The 14058-nt window shown below is 46.0% G+C and overlaps 1 protein-coding gene across 2 annotated transcripts in view; it reads right to left on the bottom strand.

The window, feature by feature from the left end:
* Positions 1-3828: 3828 nt before the first annotated feature.
* Positions 3829-14058, bottom strand: part of SCN2B (sodium voltage-gated channel beta subunit 2) — a 59158-nt gene continuing 48928 nt past the window's right edge. For both annotated transcript variants that reach the window (XM_073657046.1, XM_073657047.1), the window contains exon 5: positions 3829-4018. In XM_073657046.1, coding sequence (XP_073513147.1) covers positions 3995-4018 — 24 coding nt within the window. In that variant the 3' untranslated portion in view covers positions 3829-3994. The remainder of the gene's footprint in view (positions 4019-14058) is intronic.

Below are 14058 nucleotides of genomic sequence, written 5' to 3'. Positions count from 1 at the left end.
TGTCAGGAAGAATATGGGATTTTGAGATCATTTTTATTGGCGTATAAAGGGTATTATATGTTATAATAAATTTTGATACAGTGCATAAGGTGATATGTTATAGACACTAGAGTCCTAATGGATATGGTCGGTTGAGATTTGTGCCCTTAGTACATATCTCGTGTCTTGCCTGAAATGGACACTGGGTTGCCATCCGCAGCTAATGGGGGGTGTTCCCATTTCATTTTTTGGGACTGGTCAGCATATCTTACACCTGAATAATATGCATGATTTTGTATAAATTCTTTTCTCACGTATGCCATGAACTTGTTGAATTGCTTTTGCCCAGCGTTAACTTTGAATTGTTGATAACGTATGGTGAGGAGTAGCGCTGAATGGGCTAATTTCCCTGTTCAGTTGTGGCTGGTGAGGTTGAGTGTTACCTTATTCGCCTGCACGTATCTCTATTGAGACCTGTGCGGTATTGACGCTTGCGCATTAGATAGTGTGCCCTGATCCAAGATGCCATGAGAAGTTTGATGCACACGGCGCATGCGCAAGGATCCTTAGTTGATGACCTTTTGATCATGTGCTCCTGCTTGGTAGCGGTAGCGTATCCTGTCTGTTCCTCCTGACATGCGCAATAGTTAGATACGGACGCTGAGTTCTGGCGTACACCGCCGACACTGGGAATAGCTGATCGGCGGGGGTACCGGTTGTCACACCCTCACCGATCAGACATTGATGACCTATCCTGAAGATAGGCCATGGATGTTAAAGTCCGGGACAACCCCTTTAATAATTTCCGGTCCCAATTAAAGCTGTTAAAAGTGTATAAATAATATGCAATATAAATAAATATATGAATAATTCTCCTATACGTGTACCAAGAGATCAGTCCCGTACCCCCTTCAAACCTCCCTTTAGCTGTTAGGCGACTGGCTGCAGCAGTAGCCCTGCCCCTTCTCTGTTTCCAATAGGAGGCCAGAGAAGACCCTTCACAGGGCGCAGAGACTTATGTCCATAGATAGACCACATAATAAGACAAATTTAGATTTAATCATTTTTATTATCCCTGAAATAATGAAGGACAAAGTGAATAGCCCAGTACTGTATCAAACAGCGCTGAGCTTGACCAACTGGAAATATAAAGCTAACGCCTTAAATCAGTGTGCTGTATTTTAGCAGCCATCAGCAAAACATCCCTGTGGCTTTATTTTATGAATATGCAGTGCATGTTCGCGTTTACCCCTAATCTAGGCATGCAGGACCCAGAAACACAGAAATGCATTAAGCAGGGGACCCTTCCGCTGTGTATAAGGGTTTAAAGTAAACTCGTCATTATGATTTTAATACTGAAACCAGTTGTATGGCTGTAGAGGTCTTGGTATAAAAATTAAAATGATACCTCTCTTGTAGTAATCCGATGTGGCAGAGCTGAGATATTAAGCTTTGAAGCCATATGCAAATTAATGTGGGGGTGTGTCCTTGACTCTATGGGAATTGAAACATTCCCAGCCTTTCAGGGTAATTTGCATATGGATTCAAAGCTTGATTTCTCAGCGCTGGCACATCCGATTACTACAAGGCAGGTATCATTTTTATTGTCTTACTTGGACCTATGTTGCCAAATCACTAGTTTCGTAAATAAAATTATGCTGGCGCGTTCCCTTTAAAATTACATTTTGTGTGTCATTACTGGTTTTGGCTTTTATAAGTGTTATCCCTAGTGTAAGATCTTGCAGAGTAGGGTCTTTATGTGCTGGACTTCTATATACAGTACAAACAGGACAGAAGCTATGACCCTGTTGTTACAATACATGGATACATTGTGACATTGCTGAGAAGTGATACAGCCAGTCTGTTCTCATCAATGAATGAAATGGGGCTGTCACAGAAGCTTTGTCTTTCTAAACTTAGTGTCACCAGTTAGCACTTGGGAAAGACATTTCTTCATGAGATTGGCATCACAACAGCAAAAGAATTTGAGTCAAGAAAACATTGCTACAATAATAGGAATTAAAATACCTATATCGATGCAATTGGCAGTATATTGGCAGTGCTGAATAGGTCATCCTGTTATATCGATACTATCGTATGTTTCCTTCTAAGTATAGAAAGAATAAAAAGCAATTGGTATAAGGATTTACAAAATATTTTGCAGGGATGCCTGATACATTTGGTTCTTATGCGATACTGGCAGTGTTTTTCTGATTGGACCCATTGTGTTATCATTATCAGAGAATTGGAAAAAAGGAAAAATCAGTGACAGTCAGAAACCAATAGACTTGGGGCCCTGATCTACAGGATGCATTAGTCTAGACTGCTCTGTATTATTGGTATATTTACAGAATATGGCATCTTGTACCTTTGTGAATGTAATGATGTCCTGAAGAAGGACGGTCCTCTTGACATTCTCCATGTCATACAGCCTGCAAATAAAGTTCTTCTGCCATGGATATACTGTGAAATGAGACAATATAAAGGTCTCCATACACCTTTAATAGGTGTTGGCCAAGTGCTTATTCAAAACCCAAGAAAAAACAAAATGAGTATATAACCTACAGTAAATAAATAGTAATAGTAATAGTACATGTAAATAACATAGGATGCTTAGTTAGCACTATTTTGATAAAAAAGCATAAAAGCCATTCCACCGCGTCAAGGTGAACCCACTGGGGCGGCCCTATCCTGTCTAGTATTAAAACCTTACCATGTGCCATACAATGTCAATGTGAATAAGGGCCGAGCAGGACAGCGATCTAATTTAGACTCCCAACCATGGGAAGCTATACAGATACTTTGCTCAGAAAGAGGGGACTGTCCCAGTGGGTACACCTTGTCGTGGTGGGATGACTTTTATGCTTTTGTGATCAAAATAGTGTTAACTTGTACTCTATGTTACTTACATGTACTGTTACTATTTACTTGCTGTTGGGTATATGCTTGTTTTGCTTTTTTCTTGGGTTTTGTCTGTGAAATGGCCACAGTGTGAATGTGCTCTTACACTTTGCACATATACCAGCTTAGATTTTCGGTTTTTCAAGTGCTTATTCAGCCAAAGGCCCTCCTCTATTAATATGCATGCTCAGTTCAGATGATCATGCATGTGTTCTCATTGGGGAGAGTCTAGTCTAAGCCTGGCCATACAAATTAGGTAGCTGTTGGGTAAACATTTCTTTGACCAACAGCTGTTTCACCCAACTACCCTATACACATGCACTCTCACTTCTGCAGAGCGTGCATTATGCTTGTGTTCTTATTGTAGAGAGAAGAGTGTGCTGCTATCAGAGATAAAGAGAAAAACTGACCAGCACATCCTAACTAGTGTGTACAGGTGCCAGCTAAGAAAACAATTCTAAGAAACATATTTCTGCTATCAGACATCTCTCCTAATAACAAAAGGTGCAGGTGTTGAAAATCAACATGCCCGGTCCTTCATTCCCCCAATATTATCTGTTAGGGTAGAGTCTGGTACACCCCATACATATTCCTTAGGTGGTCAATTCCACCAGGTTTGGCCAGCTTTACTCTTAATAGATGTCGGCACCTTAAAAACATTGCGTGTGGAACTGGTAATGGGACTCGTAATGGGACAGCAATGTATGAAGAAGGATGTATGCAAAACCTATGCAATGCCAGAAAAACATTCGGCGAGTGATCCATACATAAAAGGAGACCGGGGTTCGTCCACATTTACAAAAACAGTCCACAGGATCGCCCACCCTCAGGGCACCCACTGAACCTGACATGTGCAAGCTGACAAACAGGAGAAGGCTCCAACCGTCTCCGGACTAAAGCTGCCCAGATGTTTCCTTCACTACATCACGATCATACACAGGAGAAGGGTTCTTGCAGTCTGTTGGGATTATTAACAGTGGGTGTCACATAATCTTCATGCCCGGGAGCTGAGAATGCTCAAAATGAATATCAGAGTATTATTAATATATTCTAAGGACAGAGTTGTCTTCTTCTCCCTGGGAATCCGCTTGTAACTGTAGATGTAAGAGGCAGGTCATAGAACCTCAGGGATGGTCGCCTGCGGGAAAAAAGAATGGAGAAAACATTACAACCAAATTATGGATAGCATGTAATACCATGGATAAATGTAAAAACGTAATTACACTCACACAACATCTGGATTATTACATCATTTCCACACCGCTACCCAAAACCCTAGATATACCAAGTACAGCAATCTAATTATAGGATAACCAATGGCGGTTTATGAGCATCACCAAGCAAGTTCTTATGTGGTCTAATGAAATTATAGTATGTATGTAAGTAGCAAATGTCCCAAGCTTAAAGGGGTTAAATAATAATGGCCTATACTTGGAATCTGTCATTAATATCAGATTGGTCATGGTTCGACTACTGGCTCCCCGTTGATCAGGTGGTTTAAGAGGCCGCAGCCCTTTGGCACAGCTTTGTAGATGACGTTGTGCCTGTGCCTGGTGCTGCTGCTCCTTGTTATTACTGATCTGTAGAGTGCTGCAGTATTAATCACAGCTACTATAGAGCGCACAAAGCTGTGCCTGGTGCTGCTGCTCCTTGTTAGGACTGATCTGTAGAGTGCTGCAGTATTAATCACAGCTACTATAGAGCGCACAGAGCTGTGCCTGGTGCTGCTGCTCCTTGTTAGTACTGATCTGTAGAGTGCTGCAGTATTAATCACAGCTACTATAGAGTGCACAGAGCTGTGCCTGGTGCTGCTGCTCCTTATTAGTACTGATCTGTAGAGTGCTGCAGTATTCATCACAGCTACTATAGAGCGCACAGAGCTGTGCCTGGTGCTGCTGCTCCTTGTTAGTACTGATCTGTAGAGTGCTGCAGTATTAATCACAGTTACTATAGAGTGCACAGAGCTGTGCCTGGTGCTGCTGCTCCTTGTTAGTACTGATCTGTAGAGTGCTGCAGTATTAATCACAGCTACTATAGAGTGCACAGAGCTGTGCCTGGTGCTGCTGCTCCTTGTTAGTACTGATCTGTAGAGTACTGCAGTATTCATCACAGCTACTATAGAGTGCACAGAGCTGTGCCTGGTGCTGCTGCTTCTTGTTAGTACTGATCTGTAGAGTGCTGCAGTATTAATCACAGCTACTATAGAGCGCACAGAGCTGTGCCTGGTGCTGCTGCTCCTTGTTAGTACTGATCTGTAGAGTGCTGCAGTATTCATCACAGCTACTATAGAGCGCACAGAGCTGTGCCTGGTGCTGCTGCTCCTTGTTAGTACTGATCTGTAGAGTGCTGCAGTATTCATCACAGCTACTATAGAGCGCACAGAGCTGTGCCTGGTGCTGCTGTTCCTTGTTAGTACTGATCTGTAGAGTGCTGCAGTATTCATCACAGCTACTATAGAGCGCACAGAGCTGTGCCTGATGCTGCTGCTCCTTGTTAGTACTGATCTCTAGAGTGCTGCAGTATTCATCACAGCTACTATAGAGTGCACAGAGCTGTGTCTGGTGCTGCTGCTCCTTGTTAGTACTGATCTGTAGAGTGCTGCAGTATTCATCACAGCTACTATAGAGTGCACAGAGCTGTACCTGGTGCTGCTGCTCCTTGTTAGTACTGATCTCTAGAGTGCTGCAGTATTCATCACAGCTACTATAGAGTGCACAGAGCTGTGCCTGGTGCTGCTGCTCCTTGTTAGTACTGATCTGTAGAGTGCTGCAGTATTCATCACAGCTACTATAGAGCGCACAGAGCTGTGCCTGGTGCTGCTGCTCCTTGTTAGTACTGATCTGTAGAGTGCTGCAGTATTTATCACAGCTACTGTAGAGCGCACAGAGCTGTGCCTGGTGCTGCTGCTCCTTGTTAGTACTGATCAGTAGAGTGCTGCAGTATTTATCACAGCTACTGTAGAGTGCACAGAGCTGTGACTGGTGCTGCTGCTCCTTGTTAGTACTGATCTGTAGAGTGCTGCAGTATTCATCACAGCTACTATAGAGTGCACAGAGCTGTGCCTGGTGCTGCTGCTTCTTGTTAGTACTGATCTGTAGAGTGCTGCAGTATTAATCACAGCTACTATAGAGTGCACAGAGCTGTGCCTGGTGCTGCTGCTCCTTGTTAGTACTGATCTGTAGAGTGCTGCAGTATTAATCACAGCTACTATAGAGCGCACAGAGCTGTGCCTGGTGCTGCTGCTCCTTGTTAGTACTGATCTGTAGAGTACTGCAGTATTCATCACAGCTACTATAGAGTGCACAGAGCTGTGCCTGGTGCTGCTGCTCCTTGTTAGTACTGATCTGTAGAGTGCTGCAGTATTCATCACAGCTACTATAGAGTGCACAGAGCTGTGCCTGGTGCTGCTGCTCCTTGTTAGTACTGATCTGTAGAGTGCTGAAGTATTCATCACAGCTACTATAGAGTGCACAGAGCTGTGCCTGGTGCTGCTGCTCCTTGTTAGTACTGATCTGTAGAGTGCTGCAGTATTCATCACAGCTACTATAGAGTGCACAGAGCTGTGCCTGGTGCTGCTGCTCCTTGTTAGTACTGATCTGTAGAGTGCTGCAGTTTTAATCACAGCTACTATAGAGTGCACAGAGCTGTGCCTGGTGCTGCTGCTCCTTGTTAGTACTGATCTGTAGAGTTCTGCAGTATTCATCACAGCTACTATAGAGTGCACAGAGCTGTGCCTGGTGCTGCTGCTCCTTGTTAGTACTGATCTGTAGAGTGCTGCAGTATTCATCACAGCTACTATAGAGCGCACAGAGCTGTGCCTGGTGCTGCTGCTCCTTGTTAGTACTGATCTGTAGAGTGCTGCAGTATTTATCACAGCTACTGTAGAGCGCACAGAGCTGTGCCTGGTGCTGCTGCTCCTTGTTAGTACTGATCAGTAGAGTGCTGCAGTATTTATCACAGCTACTGTAGAGTGCACAGAGCTGTGACTGGTGCTGCTGCTCCTTGTTAGTACTGATCTGTAGAGTGCTGCAGTATTCATCACAGCTACTATAGAGTGCACAGAGCTGTGCCTGGTGCTGCTGCTTCTTGTTAGTACTGATCTGTAGAGTGCTGCAGTATTAATCACAGCTACTATAGAGTGCACAGAGCTGTGCCTGGTGCTGCTGCTCCTTGTTAGTACTGATCTGTAGAGTGCTGCAGTATTCATCACAGATACTATAGAGTGCACAGAGCTGTGCCTGGTGCTGCTGCTCCTTGTTAGTACTGATCTGTAGAGTGCTGAAGTATTCATCACAGCTACTATAGAGTGCACAGAGCTGTGCCTGGTGCTGCTGCTCCTTGTTAGTACTGATCTGTAGAGTGCTGCAGTATTCATCACAGCTACTATAGAGTGCACAGAGCTGTGCCTGGTGCTGCTGCTCCTTGTTAGTACTGATCTGTAGAGTGCTGCAGTATTAATCACAGCTACTATAGAGTGCACAGAGCTGTGCCTGGTGCTGCTGCTCCTTGTTAGTACTGATCTGTAGAGTTCTGCAGTATTCATCACAGCTACTATAGAGTGCACAGAGCTGTGCCTGGTGCTGCTGTTCCTTGTTAGTACTGATCTGTAGAGTGCTGCAGTATTCATCACAGCTACTATACAGCGCACAGAGCTGTGCCTGGTGCTGCTGCTCCTTGTTAGTACTGATCTGTAGAGTGCTGAAGTATTCATCACAGCTACTATAGAGCGCACAGAGCTGTGCCTGGTGCTGCTGCTCCTTGTTAGTACTGATCTGTAGAGTGCTGCAGTATTCATCACAGCTACTATAGAGTGCACAGAGCTGTGCCCAGTGCTGCTGCTCCTTGTTAGTACTGATCTGTAGAGTGCTGAAGTATTCATCACAGCTACTATAGAGTGCACAGAGCTGTGCCTGGTGCTGCTGCTCCTTGTTAGTACTGATCTGTAGAGTGCTGCAGTATTCATCACAGCTACTATAGAGTGCACAGAGCTGTGCCTGGTGCTGCTGCTCCTTGTTAGTACTGATCTGTAGAGTGCTGCAGTATTAATCACAGCTACTATAGAGTGCACAGAGCTGTGCCTGGTGCTGCTGCTCCTTGTTAGTACTGATCTGTAGAGTTCTGCAGTATTCATCACAGCTACTATAGAGTGCACAGAGGTGTGCCTGGTGCTGCTGCTCCTTGTTAGTACTGATCTGTAGAGTGCTGCAGTATTCATCACAGCTACTATAGAGCGCACAGAGCTGTGCCTGGTGCTGCTGCTCCTTGTTAGTACTGATCTGTAGAGTGCTGCAGTATTTATCACAGCTACTGTAGAGCGCACAGAGCTGTGCCTGGTGCTGCTGCTCCTTGTTAGTACTGATCAGTAGAGTGCTGCAGTATTTATCACAGCTACTGTAGAGTGCACAGAGCTGTGACTGGTGCTGCTGCTCCTTGTTAGTACTGATCTGTAGAGTGCTGCAGTATTCATCACAGCTACTATAGAGTGCACAGAGCTGTGCCTGGTGCTGCTGCTTCTTGTTAGTACTGATCTGTAGAGTGCTGTAGTATTAATCACAGCTACTATAGAGTGCACAGAGCTGTGCCTGGTGCTGCTGCTCCTTGTTAGTACTGATCTGTAGAGTGCTGCAGTATTCATCACAGCTACTATAGAGCGCACAGAGCTGTGCCTGGTGCTGCTGCTCCTTGTTAGTACTGATCTGTAGAGTGCTGAAGTATTCATCACAGCTACTATAGAGCGCACAGAGCTGTGCCTGGTGCTGCTGCTCCTTGTTAGTACTGATCTGTAGAGTGCTGCAGTATTCATCACAGCTACTATAGAGTGCACAGAGCTGTGCCTGGTGCTGCTGCTCCTTGTTAGTACTGATCTGTAGAGTGCTGAAGTATTCATCACAGCTACTATAGAGTGCACAGAGCTGTGCCTGGTGCTGCTGCTCCTTGTTAGTACTGATCTGTAGAGTGCTGCAGTATTCATCACAGCTACTATAGAGTGCACAGAGCTGTGCCTGGTGCTGCTGCTCCTTGTTAGTACTGATCTGTAGAGTGCTGCAGTATTAATCACAGCTACTATAGAGTGCACAGAGCTGTGCCTGGTGCTGCTGCTCCTTGTTAGTACTGATCTGTAGAGTTCTGCAGTATTCATCACAGCTACTATAGAGTGCACAGAGCTGTGCCTGGTGCTGCTGCTCCTTGTTAGTACTGATCTGTAGAGTGCTGCAGTATTCATCACAGCTACTATAGAGCGCACAGAGCTGTGCCTGGTGCTGCTGCTCCTTGTTAGTACTGATCTGTAGAGTGCTGCAGTATTTATCACAGCTACTGTAGGGCGCACAGAGCTGTGCCTGGTGCTGCTGCTCCTTGTTAGTACTGATCAGTAGAGTGCTGCAGTATTTGTCACAGCTACTGTAGAGTGCACAGAGCTGTGCCTGGTGCTGCTGCTCCTTGTTAGTACTGATCTGTAGAGTGCTGCAGTATTCATCACAACTACTATAGAGTGCACAGAGCTGTGCCTGGTGCTGCTGCTCCTTGTTAGTACTGATTTGTAGAGTGCTGCAGTATTCATCACAGCTACTATAGAGTGCACAGAGCTGTGCCTGGTGCTGCTGCTCCTTGTTAGTACTGATCTGTAGAGTGCTGCAGTATTAATCACAGCTACTATAGAGTGTACAGAGCTGTGCCTGGTGCTGCTGCTCCTTGTTATTACTGATCTGTAGAGTGCTGCAGTATTAATCACAGCTACTATAGAGCGCACAGAGCTGTGCCTGGTGCTGCTGCTCCTTGTTAGGACTGATCTGTAGAGTGCTGCAGAATTAATCACAGCTACTATAGAGTGCACAGAGCTGTGCCTGGTGCTGCTGCTCCTTGTTAGTACTGATCTGTAGAGTGCTGCAGTATTCATCACAGCTACTATAGAGTGCACAGAGCAGTGCCTGGTGCTGCTGCTCCTTGTTAGTACTGATCTGTAGAGTGCTGCAGTATTAATCACAGCTACTATAGAGTGCACAGAGCTGTGCCTGGTGCTGCTGCTCCTTGTTAGTACTGATCTGTAGAGTACTGCAGTATTCATCACAGCTACTATAGAGCGCACAGAGCTGTGTCTGGTGCTGCTGCTCCTTGTTAGGACTGATCTGTAGAGTGCTGCAGTATTAATCACAGCTACTATAGAGTGCACAGAGCTGTGCCTGGTGCTGCTGCTCCTTGTTAGTACTGATCTGTAGAGTGCTGCAGTATTAATCACAGCTACTATAGAGTGCACAGAGCTGTGCCTGGTGCTGCTGCTTCTTGTTAGTACTGATCTGTAGAGTGCTGCAGTATTAATCACAGCTACTATAGAGTGCACAGAGCTGTGCCTGGTGCTGCTGCTCCTTGTTAGTACTGATCTGTAGAGTGCTGCAGTATTAATCACAGCTACTATAGAGCGCACAGAGCTGTGCCTGGTGCTGCTGCTCCTTGTTAGTACTGATCTGTAGAGTACTGCAGTATTCATCACAGCTACTATAGAGTGCACAGAGCTGTGCCTGGTGCTGCTGCTCCTTGTTAGTACTGATCTGTAGAGTGCTGCAGTATTCATCACAGCTACTATAGAGTGCACAGAGCTGTGCCTGGTGCTGCTGCTCCTTGTTAGTACTGATCTGTAGAGTGCTGAAGTATTCATCACAGCTACTATAGAGTGCACAGAGCTGTGCCTGGTGCTGCTGCTCCTTGTTAGTACTGATCTGTAGAGTGCTGCAGTATTCATCACAGCTACTATAGAGTGCACAGAGCTGTGCCTGGTGCTGCTGCTCCTTGTTAGTACTGATCTGTAGAGTGCTGCAGTTTTAATCACAGCTACTATAGAGTGCACAGAGCTGTGCCTGGTGCTGCTGCTCCTTGTTAGTACTGATCTGTAGAGTTCTGCAGTATTCATCACAGCTACTATAGAGTGCACAGAGCTGTGCCTGGTGCTGCTGCTCCTTGTTAGTACTGATCTGTAGAGTGCTGCAGTATTCATCACAGCTACTATAGAGCGCACAGAGCTGTGCCTGGTGCTGCTGCTCCTTGTTAGTACTGATCTGTAGAGTGCTGCAGTATTTATCACAGCTACTGTAGAGCGCACAGAGCTGTGCCTGGTGCTGCTGCTCCTTGTTAGTACTGATCAGTAGAGTGCTGCAGTATTTATCACAGCTACTGTAGAGTGCACAGAGCTGTGACTGGTGCTGCTGCTCCTTGTTAGTACTGATCTGTAGAGTGCTGCAGTATTCATCACAGCTACTATAGAGTGCACAGAGCTGTGCCTGGTGCTGCTGCTTCTTGTTAGTACTGATCTGTAGAGTGCTGCAGTATTAATCACAGCTACTATAGAGTGCACAGAGCTGTGCCTGGTGCTGCTGCTCCTTGTTAGTACTGATCTGTAGAGTGCTGCAGTATTCATCACAGCTACTATAGAGCGCACAGAGCTGTGCCTGGTGCTGCTGCTCCTTGTTAGTACTGATCTGTAGAGTGCTGAAGTATTCATCACAGCTACTATAGAGCGCACAGAGCTGTGCCTGGTGCTGCTGCTCCTTGTTAGTACTGATCTGTAGAGTGCTGCAGTATTCATCACAGCTACTATAGAGTGCACAGAGCTGTGCCTGGTGCTGCTGCTCCTTGTTAGTACTGATCTGTAGAGTGCTGAAGTATTCATCACAGCTACTATAGAGTGCACAGAGCTGTGCCTGGTGCTGCTGCTCCTTGTTAGTACTGATCTGTAGAGTGCTGCAGTATTCATCACAGCTACTATAGAGTGCACAGAGCTGTGCCTGGTGCTGCTGCTCCTTGTTAGTACTGATCTGTAGAGTGCTGCAGTATTAATCACAGCTACTATAGAGTGCACAGAGCTGTGCCTGGTGCTGCTGCTCCTTGTTAGTACTGATCTGTAGAGTTCTGCAGTATTCATCACAGCTACTATAGAGTGCACAGAGCTGTGCCTGGTGCTGCTGTTCCTTGTTAGTACTGATCTGTAGAGTGCTGCAGTATTCATCACAGCTACTATACAGCGCACAGAGCTGTGCCTGGTGCTGCTGCTCCTTGTTAGTACTGATCTGTAGAGTGCTGAAGTATTCATCACAGCTACTATAGAGCGCACAGAGCTGTGCCTGGTGCTGCTGCTCCTTGTTAGTACTGATCTGTAGAGTGCTGCAGTATTCATCACAGCTACTATAGAGTGCACAGAGCTGTGCCCAGTGCTGCTGCTCCTTGTTAGTACTGATCTGTAGAGTGCTGAAGTATTCATCACAGCTACTATAGAGTGCACAGAGCTGTGCCTGGTGCTGCTGCTCCTTGTTAGTACTGATCTGTAGAGTGCTGCAGTATTCATCACAGCTACTATAGAGTGCACAGAGCTGTGCCTGGTGCTGCTGCTCCTTGTTAGTACTGATCTGTAGAGTGCTGCAGTATTAATCACAGCTACTATAGAGTGCACAGAGCTGTGCCTGGTGCTGCTGCTCCTTGTTAGTACTGATCTGTAGAGTTCTGCAGTATTCATCACAGCTACTATAGAGTGCACAGAGGTGTGCCTGGTGCTGCTGCTCCTTGTTAGTACTGATCTGTAGAGTGCTGCAGTATTCATCACAGCTACTATAGAGCGCACAGAGCTGTGCCTGGTGCTGCTGCTCCTTGTTAGTACTGATCTGTAGAGTGCTGCAGTATTTATCACAGCTACTGTAGAGCGCACAGAGCTGTGCCTGGTGCTGCTGCTCCTTGTTAGTACTGATCAGTAGAGTGCTGCAGTATTTATCACAGCTACTGTAGAGTGCACAGAGCTGTGACTGGTGCTGCTGCTCCTTGTTAGTACTGATCTGTAGAGTGCTGCAGTATTCATCACAGCTACTATAGAGTGCACAGAGCTGTGCCTGGTGCTGCTGCTTCTTGTTAGTACTGATCTGTAGAGTGCTGTAGTATTAATCACAGCTACTATAGAGTGCACAGAGCTGTGCCTGGTGCTGCTGCTCCTTGTTAGTACTGATCTGTAGAGTGCTGCAGTATTCATCACAGCTACTATAGAGCGCACAGAGCTGTGCCTGGTGCTGCTGCTCCTTGTTAGTACTGATCTGTAGAGTGCTGAAGTATTCATCACAGCTACTATAGAGCGCACAGAGCTGTGCCTGGTGCTGCTGCTCCTTGTTAGTACTGATCTGTAGAGTGCTGCAGTATTCATCACAGCTACTATAGAGTGCACAGAGCTGTGCCTGGTGCTGCTGCTCCTTGTTAGTACTGATCTGTAGAGTGCTGAAGTATTCATCACAGCTACTATAGAGTGCACAGAGCTGTGCCTGGTGCTGCTGCTCCTTGTTAGTACTGATCTGTAGAGTGCTGCAGTATTCATCACAGCTACTATAGAGTGCACAGAGCTGTGCCTGGTGCTGCTGCTCCTTGTTAGTACTGATCTGTAGAGTGCTGCAGTATTAATCACAGCTACTATAGAGTGCACAGAGCTGTGCCTGGTGCTGCTGCTCCTTGTTAGTACTGATCTGTAGAGTTCTGCAGTATTCATCACAGCTACTATAGAGTGCACAGAGCTGTGCCTGGTGCTGCTGCTCCTTGTTAGTACTGATCTGTAGAGTGCTGCAGTATTCATCACAGCTACTATAGAGCGCACAGAGCTGTGCCTGGTGCTGCTGCTCCTTGTTAGTACTGATCTGTAGAGTGCTGCAGTATTTATCACAGCTACTGTAGGGCGCACAGAGCTGTGCCTGGTGCTGCTGCTCCTTGTTAGTACTGATCAGTAGAGTGCTGCAGTATTTGTCACAGCTACTGTAGAGTGCACAGAGCTGTGCCTGGTGCTGCTGCTCCTTGTTAGTACTGATCTGTAGAGTGCTGCAGTATTCATCACAACTACTATAGAGTGCACAGAGCTGTGCCTGGTGCTGCTGCTCCTTGTTAGTACTGATTTGTAGAGTGCTGCAGTATTCATCACAGCTACTATAGAGTGCACAGAGCTGTGCCTGGTGCTGCTGCTCCTTGTTAGTACTGATCTGTAGAGTGCTGCAGTATTAATCACAGCTACTATAGAGTGTACAGAGCTGTGCCTGGTGCTGCTGCTCCTTGTTATTACTGATCTGTAGAGTGCTGCAGTATTAATCACAGCTACTATAGAGCGCACAGAGCTGTGCCTGGTGCTGCTGCTCCTTGTTAGGACTGATCTGTAGAGTGCTGCAGAATTAA

Source organism: Phyllobates terribilis, unplaced genomic scaffold (genome assembly GCF_046119375.1).
Source record: "Phyllobates terribilis strain yellow unplaced genomic scaffold, ASM4611937v1 Scaffold_12__6_contigs__length_324123572, whole genome shotgun sequence".
Taxonomy (NCBI): domain Eukaryota; kingdom Metazoa; phylum Chordata; class Amphibia; order Anura; family Dendrobatidae; genus Phyllobates; species Phyllobates terribilis.
This window is presented reverse-complemented; position numbering and strand designations above follow the sequence as displayed.